Source organism: Antedon mediterranea, chromosome 2, assembly GCF_964355755.1.
Source record: "Antedon mediterranea chromosome 2, ecAntMedi1.1, whole genome shotgun sequence".
NCBI classification, from domain to species: Eukaryota; Metazoa; Echinodermata; class Crinoidea; order Comatulida; family Antedonidae; genus Antedon; species Antedon mediterranea.
In genome coordinates, this window is record NC_092671.1 from 24,314,208 (window position 1) to 24,341,440 (window position 27,233).

Here is a 27,233-nt window from a genome sequence, read left to right on the forward strand (position 1 = left end):
CTTTAAACAAATAAATATATGGTCAGCTCTAGCTATACATTGCAAATTTCATTAGGTTTTTCAGCAAAATTATCAACACATGTACACTTATTAGTATTATTCATTTTGTGAATAATTGCTATATTACAGTGTCATAAAAACTCTTAAGTGTTGCAATGAAATCGAATTAATGATGATTGGATAGGCCTACTAAAAGATGCATTGTACTTTAGTTCCTTTACTAGAAGTCTTTTAAAACAGAGCAAAGTTTGTAATGTACTTGGTCATGTGAAACACATATATTTAACTGACTGGTTATTAGTCAGGTCATTGTTTCATTTGTGTTTGTAGGGATCTTGTTGTGAGGTGCCGTAATCGACACATTGCACGCGAATGGATGGTACAGATTATGTTAATGGCTGAGGCATGTGAATACACATACAGCAACCAACGATTTGACTCATTTGCTCCAGTACGTACTGCAAGTTATGCCAAATGGTATGTGCCATATCTTGGAAATTTGTTTTGTATGTAATTTACTTTTCATTCATCTAGATTATAAAATTAGAAAACCTTAAAGAAACCCTAAGAAGATTCTGCAATTTCTGTTTTCTGTCTAATTCATCATTGAGTGAGATTGAATTACATTGAATAAGTAATGTTATACTCAGTGAAGTTAATATCGTAATTGTGTTAGATTTATAGACTGTATGAAATCATACCTAGTTGTACGTCAATCCACTTTATTTCTTAGCTGCTGAAAATAGTGAATAGAACATTGAGCAATGAATTTGATAGTGACCATATTTTTATATTGTTTGAAGGTTTGCATGGCAAAATCAAATGTTGATATAAAGTTTGCGGTAATAATATCAACCATATTTTTATTAGCAATTCTATAGTGAGGTTCTTAATGTGTTTTTTAAATATAACTATTCTATTTTAGATCACATGCAATGCAATCAATACATAGTGAAAATACACTGTAAATGAATTGTTTATATTAAGCCAATTCAAAGCCTAGTTGTTTGTTTGTAATTTTGAGCTATGCACTTCAAACAACAATTTCAATGTTGAAGTTTTACAGAGCCATTTTAACAGTTTATACTAGATTTTCTACATCAGAGACAATTTTTAAATGGCACCTCTAGTAGCGAACTATTATATTCAAATCGCTAGTAGATGAGTAATATTATCTATATATTAATGCTGCTAAATTTTTTGCGTAATTTTACATACAGTATCTCTTCTGAAACCGCTGAATGTTACATGCTCACATTTGGCACACTAATGTTTCTTTACACGATAGGCTATAAGTCACCTTCCTGAATTTTAACGATAAAAACTAAAATAAGCATTTCTCAGCGGCCATGTATTTAGTGAGTTGTTACGTCACATATTAACTACACAACCTCCTCTGTTGTATACCGCTATGGCCGGATTTTAAAATAACATGCCAGGCCCCCAAATTAAAAACAGTGTTTAGTCTCGGTAGCCGGCCAACAGTATCGACTGATCACGTCGAATATCATGGCTATCTCAGTGAATAAAACACAGTGGCCATTAATATCAATGCTTAGTACATTCTAGTTGGCATTTGTGAACTGTGTAAATATAGATATCACCGCTTATAGCAGGGTGTGTGGCGCATTGTGTCAGACGTTGGACTACTGATCGTGAGATTGAGGTTCGAATCAAACTCTCTCTGCATTGCTTGTATCCTTAGGCAAGATACTTTACTTATGTTTGCCTCTCCTCCACCCAGGTGTATAAATGGGTACCCGATTAGATCAAGACACAACTTTGCGCTGATTAACTAGGAATGAACTATTATTATTATAGCAAAAAAATAAAAACTAGACCACACTTTAATATAAAAGTAGCAAAAAAGATAAAAATAAAAGATAAAAATTAAAGCTCCCACAAAAAATTGGAAAATATCAAAAACCATTGAAATAAAAAAAAATGTAAATGAATAAAATAAACACACACAAAACGAATCCAAATATTAGAAAATGTGTGAGATCATTTGTATGATTTTGGTTGTGTTTTTCATTAGATTAATGTCCCCCTTCTTATTTGATGTAATTAACAAAGAAAATATCAAATATTACACAAGGAAAAATGCACCCAATATATTGTTACGTTTGTCACCGAGAGCTTTACCGTAAATCTTCTAATTGTAACCCTGGGTTATTATTCTTTGATTGTTTTTTAGGGTGGGTTACTATTAGAGTAGTGGGTTACTATTAGAGTAGTGGGTTACTAATAGAGTAGTGGGTTACTATTAGAGTAGTGGGTTACTACTACTAATCTTAAATTAGGCACCTGGAAAATAGTAAACCATCCTGAACGTTTCCGGTCAGCAACTCATAGTAAAATAATAAAATTGTACGAATAAACACATTTGGTACAACTGTAACTTTATTTTATAACTAAAAAACACTCAATCCTCCCTCACTCCTGAAATCAACATGCATTATCTCCTTATTTCCAATATACGGCTACATCATAAGATTTTGTAACTCTTATAGTCCCCCATGGGTTACTATTAGAGTAGAGGGTTATTATTAAAAGATTTATGGTATAAGGTGGGTTACTATTAGAAGTGGGGTTACTATTACAGTGTGGCTTACTATTAGAAGGGGGGTTACTATTACAGTGTGGGTTACTATTAGAGTTTGGGTTACTATTAGAAGATTTACGGTATCTAATTTTGACTAACACCGAAACATGTAGTTTTTTTCTGTTGATTTCAAGTCCGTAAGCAGCTGTAGTTTTATTATTCCAAAACTTCTTTCTATAAGTTACCAATTAATATTTTATCATTGAAATGTTTTAAACTGCCAACTGATTGACAGAGTTCAACCTGCATGCCCCTCTAATCTACTTCTTGCGCTCCTATTCGACATGTACATGCATGTTGTCACTTTCTGATGCACACCCTACAGTAGATTATTATTCACACAGAAAAATTTTTCTTTAGCGTCTTTATTTTCTTAACAAAATAAAGTTTCATATCCACTTACAAACAAATTTCAAAATGAAGGAATACTTTGTGTACAGCAAAATCAATGGCTCTAAATAGTTCTGAATAGTATTCTTCATACCGTTTTTTTTTTTTTTTGTAAATAATTTGTCAGAGTACTTTTGATCAGGGAAGAGTGCACTTTTAATATACTTCTATTACTCATCCCAGGCGAATTAACATATAACCACATTAGGCAGAAAAAAACATGCAGAGCATGTGTTACTGCTAGTTATAAATAATTGTTTAAAATACTTTTAATAATATATTGTTTGAGGATTCATTTTAAGCTTGGATTGTGTCTTTGAATTTTGTTGTAATCTACATTTGTTTAAGGTATGTTGATGGTGAACACTATTTTGAGTCATTAGCTGATTCTTTGGAAGAAGCACAGGAAGAAATATTCATTACTGATTGGTGGTAAGTTATTATGTGTTTTAGGAATTAGGGCTTCCTCTTAGAGGTGAATTGTAAAGCTTTGTACTATCAAATATGTACAAATAAGTACTATAGTAATATGACATCATCGTGTCCATATGGGCACATCACATCACATTTTTTTTATATCTATATAAACTATGCTTATATATGATGTATATAAAACATGTTAGCAGGTCTATACAATATTGTTCCATATTTCTCCCTTAGTAAAATATTATTAGTTTTAAACCAAAATTTCTGATTTCATTGTTAGATTTTGAACCGTACACAGGTGCCTAAGTCATCCCTTGGCAACTTTAATTAAGTATTTGCTGCCCTCTCTAGGCCTAGCCAGCTATGTTGGCCATTGGTGGTGATATTCATTCATGCCGTTTTGTTTATTTTCGTGAAGTTGGCAAAAATAAGATTTATACTGCAAATTACTGTAATAAATACATTCATAAATCATCGGAGTATATTGTGGGGAAATTGTAAAATCAGTATATAAAATTACAGAGAGAACTGTGATAGGGCTATATTTGTAAAATCGAGTAAAACCCTGATAACCGAATAATGGTAGCCGATTTATTAAGTTAGCTTGCAGGTCTGTTTAACTACGTGCTATTTGTAGACCCGGGATGCTTCAGCCCATGTTGAAAGGCCTTCTTCCTTAGACCAAAACAGCCTACTGACCGATGTCAATGTATGGTGTTTTATCATATTTTAAACTAAATAATGGAATAATTATACCAAGGCCTACCATATTTATTTGAATAAACGGCCTTCCACATTATACACACAATTTTTTACACAATAGTAATTAATGGTAGATTATCTTGATAAACTTGCACAGCTTCAAGAACCTGAATTGCCGGTTTCTTGAAACTAAGCGATGGATAAAGTCCTAATAACGATGTCTCCTTTTCCGTCAAAACTGAAAATTGTGAGTTCAAATTTTTGTTGATGACGTAATCCAAAAAGGGTATTGCTATGTTCTTCTTATAGTGTCCAGCAAGTGTATCTGCGTTCGTTATGGTGCCTTTGTCCCCCAGTTACTCGAGGTCTTGATGGCTCTTTTCCAACTTTTTGACCCATTCTTACAGCTGACTTTTATTATATGATTCAAATTCAGTGTCAACCTGTTCTCTTTCATATTTAATCTCTTCCTCTAAAATGCATAACCTTGTAATATATTGAGGGATGAGCCCAGTAGTTGTATAGTAAGGACTGAGGGATATGATAGATACTGATACACATCTGCAACAATATTTTCCGGTTCTTTTCAATGTTCTGTGCACGCTTTCTATCCATAACCACAGGAATGGAGTTATCGGGTTTGTCGATACTCTGAACAAACTCATCAGTTTTACACATGGCACTCTGATGATAATAATGACATTAATTGCTTGTGATCTCTGCATTTCTCAGAATTCTTACGCCATTTTATAAAAGGTTGATTCACTTTGCTTCACGATCAGAAAGAGCACATGCAATACAATATGCACCATCAACATGTTTGCTGTATACCATCCATCTGTGTTGTAGTGATTAATGTTTAAAACTTCGCTGACAGCCACCCATTTGCTGTTTTAGCAAAGTGTCTGGCCTTTGTTTGTGATGCTTTATAAGTTTATACTTTTCACCTGCTGTGAGGTTCTGAACTGCATTTTTTCAACTCTGCAACTGACATAGTAGCATTAATGATAATTCCAATATTATTTTGTGCATCAAGGATGTCAACAACGATTGGTTTTTTTGCATTTCTTTTGGATGGTGCATCCTGAACTAGTGGTATATTTAATTGAATACTATAGTTTTGGTGTATGTCCTAATTTCTCATGGAATATCTTCTTTATAACTGTAACATAAAGTTAACAACTTATCACATCAAGTAAACAAGGGAAATAATTAGGTAAAAAGTACCAAGGAAATTATATAAGCTGGTTGCAAATACATCACATGGCCAAATAGCATGTCTAAAAACAAGCTTTGACAACATCAACCTTTTTAGACATTCAAAGGAACCGCAAATGCATGTGCTAGAGCTGCATGCTACATGTAGTAGAACTTTTCATAACACTGCAGCTGAATCCCCGCTTTTTCAGTTGGCATTGTAATTGTATGCCGGACATGGACTTGCGAGTGGTCATGCACAGGTGGACCTTTTTGCATTTTTGGCACACACCAAGTCTATGCCCGTGGGATGGAGCTTTACACCCAAAATTACCTAACGAGCTGCTTTAAAGGCGGGCACAAAAGTTCTATTGATCATACATTCCAATAATTATCGATCTATAGTTTCCCCTATGTTTCATAATTGTTGTGATTTTATTTGTGTTACACAAGCTTGTTGAAAATAAGCACTTTCTTATCGGTGGGGGGATAGCTCAAATTACACAGTAAAATCTCTATTCTTTTGTACACAACTTTTGTAAATAGAGAGGCATTTTAAAAAGCTATGAAAAATAAACGGTGTGGTAAAAAATGTTATCAGATGACTAAATATAGGTAATATAACTTGAATTTTACATTTTTAATATTTTTATTCAACTTCAGATAGCAAAAATTATCCACCGTATATCCACTATCTTTTTTCACCTTCTAGGGAGTCACCAGACATGTTATTACATTAGGTTATATTAAACTACCTAACTACTGAAAAAAAGTCCTCCTGGTTTTTATGGCAGAATTTTGCTAAATTTAGTATTAAATTCATGGTTTTTCGTCTTGATTTCTGTTACAAATATTTAATTTATGTACAATTAACCAGATATTATATTTAAATTCATGCCTGTACCTGAGCTTTAAGCAAGCAATAATCTCCAGGTCTCCTACTATATTGTTGGTTATTTGAACAGGAATATAAATGAAGAAACATATCTTTGCGTTTTCTGGGACTAAGTTTCCAACAAAGCAGCATGGCTTGTCAATAATAATACAACATTTACCACCAAAATGTCTCAGTGTAAACATTTTCTATCAGGGGAAATAAATTCCAATATTATTGTAGTGGTGTTTATTTTTGTACTGTAACCTATTAATGGACATCATCCCTGTAACGGACTAATCAATTTTCAGAACATTTTCACCACCATCATACATAGACTCAAGGTGTATTCTTGGAAGATTTATTTGTGGTGGGTGTCATTTATTGTATAGAAATATACCAAAGAAATCCAGGTATTAATATTTTACTACTTATTCTATCCATAAAAACATTTTATCTAATTTCAGGCTTAATCCAGATATCTACCTAAAACGACCAATTTTCCATGGTCATAGTTGGAGAATCGACCACATTTTGAAAAGAAAAGCAGTAAGTGATATTTTGAGATTGCAATTTTTTTTTAAATTGCCACATTCCATATTTTAAACCTTTATATCCAAACAAGGAAAAGTGGAGCAGATTGATAAGAGAAGACGCCTGACATGGTGTGGAAACCTTCTTCGTGAGAAAAGTAAAGCGACTAAGAGAATGACCTAAAACCACATATGGATAAAAATTATAGAAACTGATACGAAAAGGAAAATAAACAAGTCTATTCACACTTTGGCCAATAATCGCTTTAATTGGAGAAGTCTTGTTAAGTGAGCTATGTCGCAAGACGTTCATGATGATGACATCCATTCACAGATCATTTTATGAAAACAAGTAAACTGTACATTTAATACTACTATACTATGCAGTCAATTTGTAAATTAAATAAAACATTTTTTACCAAGCTGAGAGATTTGAAATGCCTGTAATTATTTGAGCCACACCCCTAGATGGCCGGAATTGATATTTTCGCACATAAAATTCATGATAAATGGCAACCCAGTGACCGGTATATTCATTGCGAATGTCGGGAGGTATTCCACGACAATGTCATTCTCATGTTGATACTTGAATTTATTTAATTTAAATGAGCAATATTTATGTTTCTCACTTGATAAACATACGCAACAAACTATTTATTACCATTATTTGACTACAAAATTTTGGGAATAATTAATAATAATTTAATTTGGGAGTAAAAATTGCACTGATCCACCACGTACAAATGTAAAGAAACTTCAGCACACACTACATCATGTCACTGTATTTCAACTAACGCATGTATTGCCATCGTCGTGGTAAGATACCAGGGAAATATATTGTATGCATACGGAAACACCATTCTAGTTTCATAATGTAACATTTGTTTTCTACTAGGAAAATGGAGTCAAAATTTTTATCCTTCTGTATAAGGAGGTAGAGATGGCGCTTGGTTTGTACAGTAAAGAAACTAAAAGAAGATTACAAAAGCTACATAAAAACATTCGGGTAAATTGTTTTTTTAATATGTTTTGTGTCTGTAAAGTGTTATCGCACATAGAAGCTTTTACATTTTTAAATGTGAAGAAGATAGCCAGTAGTTAATTCAATATTTCATTACTAAAAACTTCTACATCCGTTAGAAGAAAATAGCCCATCTCCCCAATACCCCTGATAAGTTTCAGCGGAAATTTGTCCTGCCTGTGTTTATAACAGTACTTTAATGTGTGTATACATTAAATTTTTTAAATATAAACTTATGTATTTTGCAACTTTAAGGATAGTGAATAAATTCACTACGGTTTTTCTTGGCAAATCCCCTAATATAAAAATAAGAAGAACCATCAAGTATCCAAAAAGACAAAAAAATTAATTATTGATTTTGGAATTAAAAATACAAGTAGTCATGATGATGTTGTAATTAATAGAAGTATATAAGGATTAAAAATGTTTAGGGACTATCATAGATGATAAGTTAAAGTGTAGCAAAACACAGACAGGTTGTTTAAAAATGGACAGCAATGTTTGTACTTAATAATATAATAAATAATTGTAATGTTTTACAAAGCAATGGCTCAGCGTGATATTGTTTTGTTATGGCGTTCTAGGAAGTAGCCTTAATGCATACATTTATGTAAGGGTGTAGGTTTTTACAGGATGTAAAGTTTTATTTGTATTCATATTAAGGACAAGTCATGTGTGTCAAACAACAAATTTCCAATTTTAAATTTTTATGAATATTGGACAATAAAAGTTTTTGAAATAGTGCATAATAAAGATGTACTGTATGTATATTATTGTTAAATACAATGAAAAATCTTTTTTACAAACAATTTTCCTAAATACATACAGTACCTAAATTTCTCACTAATTCCCAGTAATTTACAAAAAATAAAGAATGGAATGTGTTAGGATCTTACCATCAATTCTAAGACGTAATTTGCAATCATCAAATCATTAGAAAGGGTAGTATTATACTTTCTAATATTATTATTGATAAGATATTAATAAGTTGACTTGCATGCTACATACAATTGACAGGTTATTCGTCATCCTGACCATGTACCTGGTGGAACCATCCTCTGGGCACATCATGAAAAGCTTGTGGCAATAGATCAGCATGTAGCCTACCTAGGTGGTTTAGACATTTGCTATGGCCGCTGGGATGACTTTAAACATCGCCTTGTAGATGTAGGTTCTGCATTTACTGATAAGCATGAAAGTCCATATGCAACGAAGGTAAATATGTTTATGGATTTTGTTCTGTTTTTCAATTTCTCTAGCCTATGAGTTGTCATTTTGCATGACAGATATATTAACTATTTTATTGCATTTCACTCAAATTGATGTAATATGAATTTGGATTTTTAAACAAAGTTTGACTCTTGTTTTTTTTTTTGGGTATAGAAACAGTTTGGTGGCTCCTTACAATACGATAGCATAGATGGTGGTGAACTGGACACCAGGACTGATGCTAATAGAATCGACAGTTTACGAGTACATTCTCTTAAAAAGTCTACATTACGCACAAGTGTTGATCAAAGGCTCGACCAGATGGGTGTTGATGGTGCTCCTAAGTTATGGCCTGGCAAGGATTATTGTAACTTTATTGTAAGGGATGTGGCTGATCCGCATGATGCATTTACAGGTAATTACCAGCCAAAACAAAGACAAACCAGTGGTGAATTTGTTTGCCATGTGTACTTGAGACACATAATCGGCCAATAGAATATTTCATTTAAATTTGAGGAGATTTAATAATATGTTGCGTTTTAATGTTTAGTAATAAATGGTACATCCAGTTCTGTATGGTATTTAAATGGATATAGTTTTATTCATGATTGAAAGACAATAAAAATATTTTAATTGACTTTCATTCCTTTGGCAAAAATGCGCTATATTATTTTTATTTTGTTATCTGTCAAGTCATAAGTTAAAATAGACATTACTGTGTTTAATAAAAGATTGTGTACATTTTAAAGATAATGTAGATCGTTCAAAGACACCTCGTATGCCTTGGCACGATATAGCTTGTTCTGTTTCTGGAAAACTAGCTGCAGATGTCTCAAGACATTTTATACAAAGATGGAATGCATCTAAGGTAAGATTTAGGGCAATTGAACACATAAAGGAAAAAGTTAAAAGTTAGAAAAATACACTAATTTTAATCTATGGGGCAGCTAGCCTAAAAATAAGTTAGCAATAAACAACTATATTTAGGCTTTCTAGGCTTCACTAAACATTTTCCCTGTCTTCAATAGCAATTGTTTGGTGACAAAATTGTGTTCTCATGAAAATTGACGAAGCAAAATTTGTTAATACATCTAAAATGGAGCAATAGCAAATTGCAACATTATGCTTGTTAAAAAGTAGATGGTATAGAAGCGAATCCCAACAATACCTTAAGTTGGTTATAGGAAGTGTACTCACCTTTAGTATTGTTTTGTGGTTCACCGGGGTCACAAGTAAAGATAAGTCTACAACATGTTGTTAAGTATGCATCACGTATCATTGGAATTGAGCAGAGCTATATTGAATCCATTTTTAAAAAGCGATTGATTAAGAAAACACATTTTATATTGCAAGATTTAAATCATCCCTTGAGTAACATATTTCAGGTATTACGTAGCGGTAGATGTCACTAGTCATTTATTTTTCGCAACAGCTTTTATCCAGATGCAATTCAATTTCCTCAATGAGAGACTGGATTGCAAGGGCCTACATTTTTGCTTGGTAGAAATTTAATTGTTTTAATTATTACTAATCTGGCCAAAAAATATATTGATTTGATTTGATTTTGTAAATCTCCTGCAATGTATTGTAGACATAGCAAGTAAAGTTGGTTTATTTTGATTTGTATTGTTTTTTATGTAGCTAAAAATTAATTGGCTAAAAAGAAAATCAGCATCAGCCCAGGCTCGTCCTTTTGATTATCTGCTTTAAGAGGGATAGGATTCAGTCATGATTTCCTCTTCTGAAAAGGTTAATAAAGGAAAAGGACTTCTAGGAACTTATTTTCAGAGGAATGACCCCAAAAAACCTTCCTTTCAAAAACAATTCCTGTAATATCACTAAAACTTTTATATTTCACAATCAAACTTATTTGTATGGATTACATACTCAATAATATTATTTTATTTTAATAGCTTCATGCTGTTGCATCATAGAAAAGATATCACTGTGATATTATACAAAATGAAAGTTTATGGGTGTAATGGTGCAAATAATGGCATGATGAGGTGAATAATGAAAGGTTATATTTCAACTCGGAAATTCAACGAGGCAAAGCCAAGTTGAAATACAGTATAACCTTTCATCATTCACCAAATGCCATTATTTGTCATCTAAATAGATTTCTGTCATTTGAATCATATTGAATAAAAGGTAGGCCTAGGCCTACATTTGATTACCATTGATTGAAACAGTAACATTTGGTTTTTAATTTTTGATTTTATAAACACAACTTTTACTATAGTGTTAATTATGTCAACGTCAAACAATACTAGCCTAATACTAACAAGCCTAGCTAGGCTAGAAGGCAACAATACCATTACGAAACTTTTACAGGCAACTGGAACTCATCTAATCACGTCTTGTAGAGATGATTAATTTAACAAAATCATACAAACGATCTAAAGCTAATATAAATGCCCTTTTTGGTATAAATTAGTAAATATCTCCAAAAAAATAACATTTAATCTTCGAAGTGGATAAACAAAATATGTGGCGCTGTTGTATTTATAAAACAAAAGTATAAAAATTGTTATTTTTCGTACACGAAAAAAAGTACTATTGAATGACCGTTCAATAGTGCGCACTATTGCACGCCATGTGACCCACAATCGTCCAATCAAATAAATTTATTTAGATGTTAAACATAATTTTTTTAATGAAAGTATAATTAATGTATGTGTTCCTGTACTCTTGTGTTGTAGATCATTTCATAGTCTTTAAGACTTCAAATACTTTACTACCAATTGGCATTTAAAAATATACACTATTTTCAAGAATTCATCATGTTGCAGGTTGTGAACTGTTGAACGTTAATTTCTAATTTATACTGAAGATGGACATATTCAATTTTTTCCTTTCCTTAGCTTGAAAAAGTAAAGCAAAAAGATTCATATGTGCTATTGGTTCCAAAATCAACTTCAAAGATCAAAGTCCATGAAGCTTACAAGTTGCAAGGAACTCACTGCAAATGCCAGGTATAGAACAATTGTTTAATTTGTAGGCTTTAATGTACCCACATGCAAATCAGTAAAGGTTGTGAAAAAATCAGTTAGTAATGGATATTATATGATGTAAATATTTAATATATACACAATATGAATTATAAAAGAAAAATAAATTTTGCATTGCTCCTTTAACAAAGGTTCACTGCAGACATTTTCACTATTTATGCTGTATAAAAATAGGTTGAAACTACCTTATTTTTATTTCAGCTTTTGCGTTCTATAGGCAGTTGGTCAAGTGGTATGAAATTCACAGAGGACTCTATACAGACCGCATATGTTCATGCCATTCAAACAGCTGAACATTACATTTATATTGAGGTGTAATATCTATTTTTAAAATTTTAGTTTTTACGCACATTGCCAAGGATTACCAATAGTAATTAATCACTGCCCTATCAGATAGGTGCTAATCCCCCTGACACGGTAGCTTTTTTTGTGAACCAGTTCACCCGGGTACCTCCCTACTCGTCTTGAATGGTGAACTGGGGTTTTTTAAAGTGCACACACTTTTAAACTACTGTACCTACGGTTTATAGTACTTATTTGAGAAGACTTGTTCCACCACCAAAACTAGAAGCGAGTCGACCTTAACACACCATGTACACTGTAACATGATCTTCAGTATTAGCTTGAACTACCTAACTACCGAATAAAGCTATATTCTGTATTTTACGTTTTAAAGAGAAATTAATTTTTTTTCCATCCTAATTTCTGTTACACATTTTTTATGTACGTTTAATATAATATAATGATCTAATATTTTTCCTAATTAACATTGTGATATCAATGACAATACATAATACCCCAGCTTGAGTGTGCTTTAACTGAAGTAATACTTTATGAAAACTATGATTATTTCCACAGAACCAATTCTTTATATCGCTTATTGATGATTCTGAAGTAACTAATCAGATAGCTAATGCTCTATTCCAAAGGATAGTTAAGGCATACAGGTATGATGATGGTACGTGTTGTACCAGCTAATATATTTATTATTATTATTATTATTATTTTTATTCAAATCACACTCACTGAAAATTTGTTTTCTTTTTTCGTTTTTCTGATTTACAAAGAAAAAAGCCCTATAATACAACAATATACAGCTTTAGCTAATGTGTCTAACCTGCCTGCATTATTATTTTAACTTTATTCCAGTTTAAACTAATGCATTTTATTTTAACATATTTGATTAAATCCAATACCACACAAGTATTGTATTTTTGTAACAAACAGACTTCAACAGTCGACAACCCGACACACAGTTCTGTAAGAAAAGAGCATTATATAAACATATTATTATAATAATTTGTCAGGTCTTTTTCCTGATCCTTACATAAGTTATATTTTAAAACATTTGTAAACAAATTTGTAAGTAATTCTTGGGTGGGAGTATAATCTACAACCTCCACATCACCAGCTTGATTCATTCTTATGTACTATTAAAGTACCATTGAAGTACAATTTATGTCATAGTAGGGCAAAAAAAATCTGACATTAATAATAGCCCTGCCATCGCAATAGTTATAAAATCATCATCCATGTCTGAATATTCTAACCAATGGTAAACATTTGTAAATAAAGTGATTATTCCTAAATGACGTATTGGTGGCGATGAGGATCATTAGGATTGCTGCAGTTTCTTATTCAAGCATCCATTTCCAGCTGATTCTGATATTTATTTGTGTGGTTGTAAACTTCAAATTATAATAAATACAAAATCTTTCACCAAGGTTAATGAAATATTATAGGCTGTAAATAACATCCAAATATGCATATACAGTAGCCTGAAAAACTGTAAAAATACAATATGCATATACAGTAGGCTGAAAAACTGTAAAAATACAATAATTTACTATGGATGAAATCTATTTTTCTCTGTGGCCAACATGTGAGCCTAGCCCTTGAGAATCAATTTATAAAAGTGCCATTAGTAATGTAATTTAAATTCAATTACTTTAAAACAGTGGTGTGTTGCAAAACAATCAAATTGTGTTGTGTATTCAAATTACAATGCTGTATTTTTAGTATTTGTTCCACAGTTTGACAACAAAATAAATAATAGTAGTCAATAAATTTAATTCAATAAATATTATTCTAGAATGCTGATTGAATTGCAATATATAGTAGAAACTAAATGTACATTTATCTATAATCTTGTAAAGTGATAACATACTGTAAGGAGATATTGATATTCTAACTGATAAAGTTACGATATAATAAGAGCACTCTGAAATCACTGAAAGTATGTTATAACAATGCTTTACGTTTGCTGCTGAAGCAGCCTAGACATTGTAGTGCTTAAATGACGTCCCATCCTTTGATGAGTTCATTAGAAATCTGTTTTTAGTTTTAAAAATCGTGTGAACGCAAGTAGTAATTCCTTGATCATGGCCATTAATCGCCACGTTCTTAATGTGTCAAGAATGCACATACAATGGAATGCTTTGTTGCATTGACTTTAAATATATTTGTTTTTGTTCTATGAGCTGTTGGATTAAGATTTTTTTTTCTCTCTTTTGTTATGGATATAATATTATGATGATGATATTCCGAAATAAAAAGATAAATGAAATGAAATAATCAATAATCAAACATATACCGTATATAAATACTAAACAGTTTGAGTTAAAGGGTTAAATCCTTTAGGATAACTTATAGAGCTCAGCAAGTTTATTCAATTTAACAGTATGGATAGTTATAAACAGCAATATGAACTGGCTCCTAATAATTCAAAATAATTGATTGGTTTTTATTTTTAAGAGAGAAAGCAACATTCCGTGTTTATGTAGTACTTCCTTTATTACCTGCATTCCAAGGTGAAGTAGGGGAGGATGAGGGACGTTCAATACATGCCATCTTGCACTGGGAGTACAAATCTATTTGCAAAGGAGAAGGCTCACTATTAGAAAGACTTAAGAAAGAGGGAAGTAAGTAAAAATGTTTGTATATTATTTTTAAATTAGCTGTACAAACCCGGTTATTGTTAAATTTCTTTCCCTTTTGTTGAGTTGTCTCAACAAAAGGTTATACATTACAAAAAGACAAATAACTTTTTAAATACTGTTGACTTTTGTCAGATGATTATTTCTGCCAATTTTTTTACATAGTTATCAACCCCACTAATTACATCAGCTTCTATGGTTTGCGTAACCACGGAAATTTAAATGGTACTTTGGTGACAGAACTTGTGTACATTCATTCCAAGTTAATGATAGTAGATGATAAAATTGTGATAATGGGATCTGCTAACATCAATGATCGTAGCATGCTTGGTAATCGAGATAGTGAACTAGCTATTATCATTGAGGACACTGAAAATGTACCTAGTGTTATGAATGGTGCTGAATATCAAGCTGGCAAGTTTGCGTTTGGACTTCGACAGCGAATATTTAAGTAAGTAAAAAGTAATTTAGTGTAAATTTTTAGTCTAGATTTTATGTAATTTTGATTTAATGTTATTAGACAATAACTGAAGGAATTAGAAAATAAAATACATTTTTTCTAACAATAATTTATTTGTAGAGAACATCTTGGAGTCCTCCTTGAGCAATCAGATGTTGGGGTTAATGACCCAGTATCAGACCATTTCTACAAAGGTGTATGGATGAACATAGCAGCTAGTAATACACAGATCTACCAACAGGTTTGATAAAGTTTTGCTTACAGTATTTCACACATCATCATCAAACACAACATCAACTCCATCCACATCATTGTAGACAAAATCTACAAATAACAAAGATTTGAAATTACGATTCATATTTTCAATTGCTTTAAGAACATGCAATATAAATGTGGGTATCCACTCATCCCAACAGCCATTCGATATTATAAATAATTGATGGATTTTGCATATCTTACAAAAAATGTGTGGAGTATAATTCATTTCCGTTTATGAGCAAAGACTTTGATTTAAAAAAGGAAGTAGTTAGGATGGTGTTAATGTAAATCATTTCAATTGTGTGTATACGGCATCAATTGTGCATTCTGATGTTGAAAAGAATGAGCCTAATCCAGGTAAAGGGAAATGAATATGCATCATTAAAAAATGAAAATGTTTTTGTTTCTTTTTAAGTAAGCTAAACCTTATGAAAACTTACTTTAGATAAGTATGTGTATATTCTTTTGCTTTTAATGTGTATATTTTTATAATTGGTTAGTCCTAAAGCCATACTTATAGTTTGGTTGAATTATGCAGGGTCCACAGGTAAAAAGCTTCTCCATTTTACTTCATGTGTTTAATATTGAAAATAATAGTCAGAATCTACTAAAGAATAAAGCAGCAAAAGAGATTGATACAATAAATGGCTGAATGAGTGATTGATTATTATTTAGTTAATAATTCCTGGCTTTTGACCTTAAGTAAATAATTTAGATCCAATAGACATTTAATTGCTTTATCTTTTTCAACTACACTAGACAACTTAATTTATTTCAGGAAAAGGAAATAATTTAAGTTAACTGCAGTTTTCTATTATGATAAAACATTAATATATATATCCATTTTGACTTATTTATACATTTTTATGTTTGTGTCTGGATTTGCTGGAATTCATAACTATCAGATATATTTCAATGCTCTTTTCCTATAGTATATTGGTTTGTGTCATTATAATTATTCTGATTCTTGAAATTAATATTATTATCAATATTTTAAATCACTTTTGTTGGAATGATTTTTCCGATTTTGACAACTATTTCTACCTATTATTTTCGCCAAATTTGGTGATGTATTTCAAGTTGGCAATCGTCGACAGACAACTTTACAAAAGCAAATTCAATCATTATCTTAAAAATTCTATTAAAGTTACATTATCATTTCTTTGTTAAAAACATTGTTTCGAATTTATTAAAACAGTAAAGAAAAATTAATTTAATGTCATTATTTTTTTTAGGTGTTTCGTTGCTTACCCGATGACTCATGTCACACATTTGAAGACCTTAAAGCTTATAAACAAGAGGGTGCAGGATTGAGTGTAACAAATATTGAAGAAGCAAGGCGGTTACTTAACAAAGTGTGTGGTTTCCTAGTGCTGACACCACTTCAATTTCTTTGCAACTCAAATCTTAACCCAACAATAACTACACAAGAAGGTATAGCACCAACTAAGTTATGGACGTAACTTACAGACAGGTGTGCACATCTTTTACATAGTATGCAATTTTATTTTATTTTTTATTTTATTTTATTTTAATATTGTATAATATACAGCTTTAAAAATGAATATTTCAAGCAATATTTAATATTAATCTGAAATAAATACATTTTATAGTTACAAATGTAAATATAAACAAGTTATGTTTATGTGGACGTTTTATTCCAGCAACTTTTATATAGCACTACTATGTCCATTCATTGTTTACTGTATTGTATTATTATTCAGTGCATTCATTTATATTCCAATGTGTAAGAGTGGATATCACTGTATGTTGCATTGATATTTATTGTATAGTTGCAGAATACAACAAATATAGCCTTACAGCATTACATGTTTCCTGTATATTACAGTACTTGCTAACAAAATTTGCCAATTAGAATCTCACCTGTTGTTTTTATTGTTATTTTAAGATTGTTTTTTAAGATTTTTAATATTTATGGCTATAAAGAGTTTACTTTACTTTCTTAGCTTACTTGTATTTATTTGGCCTTTAATACAGGCAAGAACTAATTGTGAACTTTGCACTACATTTTACATAATCAAAACTATATGCATGCAATATTTTATACTCATTGGATGACAATTTTGTATAGATTAAAAAAATAATAAGATATATTGATATTGAGAAATGAAAGATTATTACAATGGAATGAAAGGATTCTGGAAAGAAAGGAAACATGAAAGTGAATAAATGCTACAGTAATAAGAAAGTGATCAATTAGGAAGAAAATAGTAGGTTATCTAGAAAGAGTGTAAAATCATGCTACAGAAAGTGAACATATTTGTAAGTAAAAATATTCTAGAAAAAAAAAGAAGTAAAAGTAGGCCTATGCTATAAAGAAGTAAGCAGTTGTAGAAAGAAAGTTAACATGTGTTTTAGAAAGAAAATAAACATTTGTTAGAAAAAAATGAATATTTGTTTATAAGGACGTCTTCGTTGTTTGAGAGAATGTGAAGAAATTAGTGAGAATTTGTTAAAAATTTTAGGTGAATGGTTTTTTTTTTTGAAGTTTAAATTGCATTCCTTTTCCAACATAGAGATAATTGAACTATGTTCGTTATTATTATTTTATATATACTGTAGGCCTGTTATAAATAAAATAAGCTTACACCACGTTATGATGAAAGATTCCATTTTAACCCAATAAATTTGAAATATTGTACATTTGTTTTTGATTTATTTGGAAGTGTTGCTTATTATTTTTACAGATTAAAACATGACTCTTGCGGAGTATTGGTTTAAGTTTTTATTTAATACTAACTGTTTCTAAGGTATAATAACTGACAATGTCATGCCGAGACATGTTCTTAAACATGTAGTTTATCGGCACCAGGACAATAACGATCGACGTTAACTAGATAAATATAATGCATTTTTATTACATAAAAAAAATAAAATTAGAAAGTTTTTTTTAATTCTAGAACTATTAGGATAACCATTTTTGCTGTCTTTATGAAAATAATATTTAGTTTCTGTGATTAGTAATTTAACACCACTAGGGTATAGTTTTAAGAATGTTCCTAGAGTTGCTAGGTGGTGTTTGAATTCTTTTATAAAACTAATATAATTGTAAATATTATCATTCTCTTCATTTGAAGCCATCCATTCATGTTCCGATTTCATCGAACATTTACCGACCGCCTGGTTTGTCTTTTGCTGAATTTCTCGATGATTTCGATAGTTTAGTATATGAGTACCTTTTTTACTCGTACTGAATTCAGAGTCGAGTCAGTAACTTTACTTACTCGACTCTGTAACACACTGCCCATCTCAATTCGCCCATCTAACTTGGATTCGTTAAAAAAATTATTAAAAACTCATCTTTTTGCCCAGGCTTATATTGCCTTTTTCTTTCCATTTTAAATGTTAAATTTGATTGTGCATTTAATCTGAGGTGATTGCATATTTAATCTGAGGTGATTGCATACTATAAGCATTCAAAAGCACCTTTGGTGGCGAAGTACGCTCTAGAAATCTGTATTATTATTGCTGTTGTTGTTGATCATGACGTCGTTTCAAAAAAAATTATCGCAGAAAGCATAAATGATTATGCTATAGTAATAGAAAACTTTTATCATAATTTACTTTAGAAAAAAATAGGTTGTCTTAGTAATTTTTGTAAACACCTATAACGTACATCTGTTATATATTGTGCTCAGGGAATAAATTCTAACACTAAGTATTTCACTAAGAAATTAGACCATGTGCTAATGTTCAGCCATCTTCTAGAACTCCTTTATTAGTCTCCAATCCAGTCCTTATATTGCTAATATGAATATATTACACCATCCACAGATGTAGCCAGATTAAATTCACCCTATCATTTGCATGGAAACATGTTCCAAAACAAATCTTTGAATTAATATAAAAAAAAAGGAAATTTTATTGAAATAAACACAATTAAATACTCATTTAAGATGACGTCATACATTGCAATATTTGTGTGTTTGTGTTTAACAATTGCAATGACAAAGTGGTAAGGCCAATAATAGGCGAGAGTATATTATCAGTTTCTCATTAAATAACCATCTGTTGAATTTTATGTTCTTCATACCTCGTTAGAAATTTCCTATTATAGGTCTACTTATTTTGGTTAATTAACGTTTTCCAAATTTTATATTAGAGAATTATTAGATCTTTGCCAACAACACACGATTAATATTGACTGTTATGTGGCGAAATGGCGATGAGACTTTCCGTATTCTCTGTCCTCTACAGATTGTCTCTAAATTTGAAAATATCTCAGCCGTCTTACCAGGACTTACTATAGTTTACTCCACAACCATGGGCATCTATTCCTTTTTATTATACTTATCAATTAAACGTATATCTATGTAATCCATTTGTTATGGTTGGTGTACATGTTTTTAGTCGCGTGGAAGCGACTCTATAGTTCACTATGTCGGTCGGTCGGTCGGTCTGTCTGTCTGTCGGTTCGGTATCACTATGCGTTTTATTGCTTTTCTGTACTTTTTGAACTGTTTTGATGTCAACATGTGGGCATTTACGTGAAATTGTGCTATTGTAAATGACGTTAGAGTTGCGCAACGTGATTTACGCGCGATTTAACGATTTTCTCGTATTTAACATAGGTCAAAAACCAAATAACATTTTAAATTGAAACTTTGCAAAAGTTTAATTTCTATCAGGCGCTAACTTTCTGTTAAAAAAAAATGTGTTTTACACAAAGTTACGCGCGCACGCGCATTTAAAATTTTAAAATGCGCAAAAATTAATTTTTAATCAACTTTCTACGCGTTTCTTGTCATTTTGAGCATGTCAAAAACTCCCATACGCGTGCAAATTTTTACGCGCTCGGTGCGCACGTAGCGCTAAATACATACTTTTTTTGCGTGATTTATGTTTTTGCAGCCTTTTCTAATAATTTTACCAACTTTAAACAATTTCGACTTAAAATTACGTCATACGAGCACGTCGAATTGGATAATTTGCGCACGTTTTTGATGAAAAAGTTCAAAAATTCGTCAAAATTATGCCTTTTTAGTCGCGTGGACGTGACTCTATAGTTCACTATGTCGGTCGGTCTGTCTGTTGGTCTGTCGGTCGGTCTGTCTGTCGGTCCGGTATCACTATGCATTGTAGCACGCGACTTAATGGCTGTTGGCCTTGTTTAACTTCGTATAGAGTAATGAAAATGTAACATTAACATTATCACTTATAGCGCATGTACAGTTTTATCTAAATTGTTAATGTTACTTGGCAAATTGTTCCAGATTCTTGGTACAGCAACACTGACTTCAGTTCAGCATGTTAGTTTAAAATAACAATAAACAATATTACTAAAGCTAATTATTATAGGCAGCATTTGTCACCCTTTTTCCCTCTACTTCATATTGTTTGCCAAGTTTGAATTTTTGCTTTTATTTGATACCATAAGGAACATTTTTTAAAGTGGTGTCCAAATTTTTAACGCATTTTCACCTGTTGGGCGCTTTTAAATTTCCACATATGTTGTGACCCCCTTATATCTTGGCAACCGTATACATTCAATTTAGTTTCAAACATCTAACCTCTTAATAATAATTATATCTTAATAACTGCTGGTCATAAAACTTTAAAATTAATCTTAAATTGTTCATAAGGTATATTTTGTCTATTTGGTCTAATAAAGAATGTTGACAACAAATCAACATCGGCACCAGGACGATAACGATCGACGTTAACTAGATAAATATAATATGCATTTCTATTACATAAAACAAATACAATTAAAATTATTTACACGTCCAATTGAATGACGTCATGATTAGTAAGAGCATGGAGTAATCATGACGTCATATAGCGCCTAATGTTGTGAAACCTCTAAGCGCTGAACATTATTACCACAGTCATTTTTCCTGATCAAACACGTTTGGAAATATACTCCCATAATGCAGCTAGTAATCAGCGCAAAGTTGTGTCTTGATCTAATATTTATTATTAGAAGAAAAAATAAATAAAGAAATAAAATGCATATTCTATTTGTCCTAGTAAATGTGTTTCTGGACAATTTACTTTATATTTCTTTTTTTTTGTAAACACTGTAGGCCTATGTGAAAAGTGAAAATGGACGAGGACATGACTCCAGAACCAGACGATGTTGAGGTTATTTTGTATTAAGATGATGAATGAACACAAACTTTGAATAGGCCATTTTTCAAAAATAATTCTTTCACTTATAAAAAGACAAAATAAGCAACCAAAAACTTGTTTTCTGACAGACAATTGGTTTTCTTTTCTTTAAGTACAATTTTTTATCAAACTTTTAATCAAAGTGGACAAAATATTTTAATTACATAGGCCTAATGTAAATGTAACTTATTAGGCCTAAAGTTATTAAAGCTTGAAAATAAGCAAATAATAGGAGTAAGAAAAAATGTTTAGGCCTATTATTATTCTGTAAACGCTTTCTTTAGTTTTACATTCAATTGTTTAATATTTAGGTTACAGGTCTCCATCCAATTAACGACCACTTTTTAAATCCAGATTTTAGTGGTCTTTAGTATAGCCTTTGCTGGCCTTTGTCTCTGATTCGATTCCTCCAGCTCAAGATCGGCGCTAGAAGTGGTCAATTAAATTACCTAATTTAAAAAAGAATATAGGCCTACCATTATAGAGCCGAATAACGGGAGATGGTTGTAGCATAACAACTAAAACGTTGAGACATTCTCAACCATACTTTTCTTTTTATAGTGTATTTGACATACAAATCTTTAATATAAACAATCAAACAAAATATAGATTGATTATTTAAAATATTTAACAATTTGGATTAGGCCTAGGGCCTATAGGCCTATATTCAAATTTGTTCAAGTCACAAAATAAAGTCTTTAGGCCTAAACGCCAAATAACCACAATGAAAATATGTTATGTTAAATGTGTCAGAAAAAATATATTTTTCTAGTCATTTTAGAAGATTTTAGACCAAAAACTGCATATTATGAACAATTTCGCAGTGTGTTATGAACAATTTGAGACATTCTAGAGTAAGCGGTTGTCGCGTTATATGATATAGGCAGCCATTTTGAAAAAGCGCCCTCATTCGGTACAAATGCATCTAAAAGCTGGACACAAAGTAGAAATTTGTTGTTTATGATGTCATTGACCACATGAAAGTGAAAAACCAAATTTGGCAAAATTGCACCAAGTAGGCCTAAAATACAAATGCTGCCTGACTAAATCTAATTTTCTTTCGCTTGTAACACGGAGAAATCCACTTTCCTTTGGTAATAATAGGTTAATATATGTTGCTTGCCTTTATAGTGATCCTCCTCAATTGCTACAACCGAGAGGAGGGAATTGTCTACATCATGAATGTTATTATATAATGAATATGTTTAATGACTTCGCCGAATACGAAAATGAAAATCAGCCGCGATGTTATAGGCCTAACAGATTGGAAAAGAAGTTATAAAGAGTAATGATTAACTTGTACCACTAAATTTATAATTTTTGATAAAATATTGCATAGCTTAGAAAACAATATTTAGAATTATTAATGAAACGCAATTTAAGTGATTTTAATTGAAAACAAAGCTTGTAAATGTTACTGTAATCAATCCTTTCATATCCAATGTACTGTACTATGTAGGACATTAATTCAGGTCGCTTTCTAATCTATTTTGCTTTATTGTTGATTTTTACATTTCCACATATGACGTCACGTTTTGTATAAACTTCCCACCTTCTCCGTCATCTAAAATAATTTTAATCTTGTGGAGGAAACAAAACATTATTTTATCAATTTATTAAAGACAATTTACAAAGTTCTATTACCGCACGGATAAGCAATTCTGATTGTATTTTTAAAATTTTCCCTTTTAATTTTGTGATGATGTATGTTGTTATTGATGATGTATATATTTTTTTATGGGATATTATGTTGTATAAATGTCGCTTAATAGTTAAACAAAATAAGAAAGGAAACAAAAACAGCAACTTCTGTTGCAAAGAACGGTTTTTGCATAGGCAATCTAGCATTTTTAGTGAAACAAATTTAAAAAGAGATTTTAAATGGTCACAACATGATAAGATCAACACTAGAGCATCACGCCTATGTCACTCGTTTTACACAGACCAAAAAAATGTACATATTTATATATAAGCCTATATCGGTATCTTTATTTAACAAAAGACATGGACATATATAAAAATAGAAAGGCAGCACAAGTGCTGAATTGACGTATTCTTTACACAAAAAAGAGAATAAAAATTTACACAATTGAAATATAGAAAAGGTAGAATGTATATAAATATATATTATATATGTCAAAAAAAAAGGTTCCAATTGTTGAACTCCAATATTTAGTTGTTTACTTACTACTTTTTTCTAATAATTTCATTCAGTAGAGGACAGGACTATTAACCGAGATTTACATCATGAATGCTATTATATAATGAACATGTTTAATGAATTTGCCGAATACGAAAATGTAAATCGGCCGCGATGTTATAACAGATTAGAAAAGAAGTTATACAGATTTATGATTAACCTGTACCGCTAAATGTATAATTTTTGATAAAATATTGCATATCTTAGAAAACAATATTTAGAATTATTAATGAAACGCAATTTAAGTGATTTTAATTGAAAACAAAGCTTGTAAATGTTATCAATCTTTATTAGTTCATCATATTTTTCAATTTGAATTGAAATTGACTGTAATCAACCTGTCATATAAATATATATATATGTCAATAAAAAAATAGGTTCCAATTTTTAAACTCCAACATTTAGTTGTTTACTTACTACTTTTTTCTAATAATTTCATTAAGTAGAGAACAAGTCTATTATTAAATCTTTTAGTTTTTGCGACAGGGATTTTGTATTTCCTTTTATTCCTAAGTTACATTGATGAAACATTTGTTGATTTTGGTAGCCAGTGATTAAAACATTCATTTTTTATAACTTTTTTGCAAAATTATGCACAGGTTTCCCCTGCGTTGATAAATGTTCTCTAAATTTAATTCTATTATTGCCTGTTGGTGTGGTTATGATAGTTTTTGGCAAGATACATTTCTGCACCCTTTCAAGCAAACATGGAGTTTTACAGAAAGCCCACAGGGGCAGCATATTCTAAAGTAGGGCGAATATAGCCCAAGTAAACACTTAATAATTCTTTATTGTTAAAACCAGATTCTTTTAATTTTCTTATCATAAACGTTTTTTAATTTGATTTTTTTATCATTTGGTCTACGTTGCTATCCCAAGCTCATCACTTAACACGACACCTAGTAATTTGACATGGCTAACAATCGGTAGAAAAAAATTAGAAATGTGAAAATTTGTGTTTGAAATATTGGTACGACCAAAATAAATGTGCATGGTACTTGGAGGGGTTCAGCGCACGTTTATTGTTGGTTGGCCAATCCAATTATATTTTCTCTAATGAAACATTATAACGAAAAAATGACCGGCATATAAAATGCGACTAAAATGTCTGTATCCAATCAAATTACTCGGTATACAAGTTTCTAATAGCCAGCATAGGACTGTTCAGTAATTCCAAAATTACACATTTGTCACGCTCCTTGTATGGTGGAAAAGTTACATAAAATGTGAAAATAAGGGGTGAAGTTACAATTCGAAAAACCACTAATTAGAGAGTTGATTTTTACAGACTTATTGAGAATGTACATAAATGTAGTTATACTCTAATGAATTTGACGAAAAATTGGCCGAAAGTCGACATTTATCAATATTGCATAATGCGATTGAGAACTTAAGTTGAAGGTCAAATGTCGTACTTCCGGTAATTTTTTCATAAAAATGTTTCATTAGCGCAAATAAAAATATTTATAAGTTATTAAGATAAAGTAAACCTTTAATTCCACCAAGGTGGCATATTTATGCTAATTTGCATACCATCTGGATGTGATGCTTAAATTTTGATTTTTTATATGTGACCATTTAAAAAAGAAAATGAAATTTGTTTCATTTTGGGCTGTTTTTTTAAGCCAGATTACCTATCTTAATATGTTACAAGGATATTTTATTCCTACAAAAGTGTACTGAATTTGAAATAAATGTGAGTGTTAATCACAAAAGAAAAAAAATTGAAACGAAAGGTGTAAGTATTTTAACTGATAGATCACGGCCAAGATTATTACAACCCCATGTAGATACAGGATTTTGAAATATGTATTATTGGGGTTCTTCCACCCGTCCCTCCTAAACAAAGGTAATTACCTCCGCCAAGGAGGTTATGTTTGTGTGTGTGTGTCTGTGAACAGCCTGGAGGCCACAGTTTTCATCCGATTTTCACCAAATTTGGCCACAATGATCTATGCCCCAAAAGCGAGTTCGATTTGGAGAGGGAAAAGGTCATAGGTTATGGTCACAACTAAAAAAACACTATTTTACTGCCTAGAGACCACAGTTTTTATCCGATTCTCACCAAACGTAGCCACAATGATCAATGACTCATCATATAATTGTGTTTAAATTTTGAAGGGTCAGGGTCAAAGATCAAGGTCCACAAAAAAAAAAAAACTTAATGGGACTTGAACCAGCGATCTCAACTGTGACAGGCTGGATACATAACCATTACACCAAACTCTCATTCACAATTGTAGTGTGCAGTAAGCCTATTTACACTTATAACCAATGAACATTTTATGTAGGGAAATTTTACAGTAGGCGGAGGTTTGTACTCTCGGAGTACCCTCTAGTTATAATTATAATCATATACTTCCTAATCAATAAAATATTGTTATCACTAAGCTAGCAATTATTTTTGGTACCCACCGTTTACTTTTATGAAGAAATTATGATGGAATTAATTTGATATCAATACTGTGACGTGATGATGATGATATAGATATTGTTGTTATTATTATAGTGAACTCTATGGTATAACTATAACGACGATTAAGTCAGTTTAGGTACATTTTACAGGAAAACAGTTTATTATTGTTATTGTTTATATATATTTGCCATTTAAATTGGTTATTAAATTTCGTGTTTGTGATTTTGTATCGGCCTTATAATATGAATATGGTCATTCTTTGTTATTCTTCACCTTCAGCGAATTGGGTTACAGCTGAAGCGCTGTGCGCATACACATATTCGAGAGTATATATGAGAGTTATAGTCAGTGTATCACATAAAGACAAACGTTATAAATAAAAACTAAGTTTACAACTGAAACGCACGTCAAAATCACGAGGCGCCGTTTACTCTTTCAATTAGGTATATCGGTATTGGTGGTACAGTAATATGGAAGGTAAGTAGTAGTTTAAGTTTAGGCGCGTCTAAATCAAACAATTATCTTATCTAACTGCTAACACTGACAGTCATATTAATAATAATTTATATTATTACTTTTCAGGAGATACTAAATTTTAATGTTCATATTCTAATTACAGTGTTAACAAATAGGCCTAGTAACAACAAGTACAGGAGAGAAGAATTTCTTTTCTTCGTTTGGAATTATAGCTAACTGATGACGCAGGGTGTTTTGAATTGACATGCCTAACTTATGTTGTAATCGTTTAAAAAATAAGACAACACAAATATCCCGTATGTTTTAAAATTGGTTAATTAATTAATTAATTAATTAATTACATAACGTACATTGATTTCATTATCTGTTCTAGACCATGCGCTTTA

General features: G+C 31.1%; 1 protein-coding gene across 1 annotated transcript in view; it reads left to right on the forward strand.

Annotated features, from left to right (window-relative positions):
* Positions 1–18,338, forward strand: part of LOC140040748 (phospholipase D1-like) — a 77,725-nt gene extending 59,387 nt beyond the window's left edge. The window contains exons 10-23 of the mRNA XM_072086911.1: positions 331–477; positions 3,344–3,427; positions 6,662–6,743; positions 7,623–7,733; positions 8,766–8,963; positions 9,132–9,372; positions 9,707–9,825; positions 11,822–11,932; positions 12,170–12,280; positions 12,827–12,915; positions 14,723–14,889; positions 15,070–15,355; positions 15,485–15,605; positions 16,858–18,338. Of these exons, the coding sequence (XP_071943012.1) occupies positions 331–477; positions 3,344–3,427; positions 6,662–6,743; positions 7,623–7,733; positions 8,766–8,963; positions 9,132–9,372; positions 9,707–9,825; positions 11,822–11,932; positions 12,170–12,280; positions 12,827–12,915; positions 14,723–14,889; positions 15,070–15,355; positions 15,485–15,605; positions 16,858–17,085 (2,095 nt within the window). The 3' untranslated portion in view covers positions 17,086–18,338. The remainder of the gene's footprint in view (positions 1–330; positions 478–3,343; positions 3,428–6,661; positions 6,744–7,622; positions 7,734–8,765; positions 8,964–9,131; positions 9,373–9,706; positions 9,826–11,821; positions 11,933–12,169; positions 12,281–12,826; positions 12,916–14,722; positions 14,890–15,069; positions 15,356–15,484; positions 15,606–16,857) is intronic.
* The last annotated feature ends 8,895 nt before the right edge of the window (positions 18,339–27,233 follow it).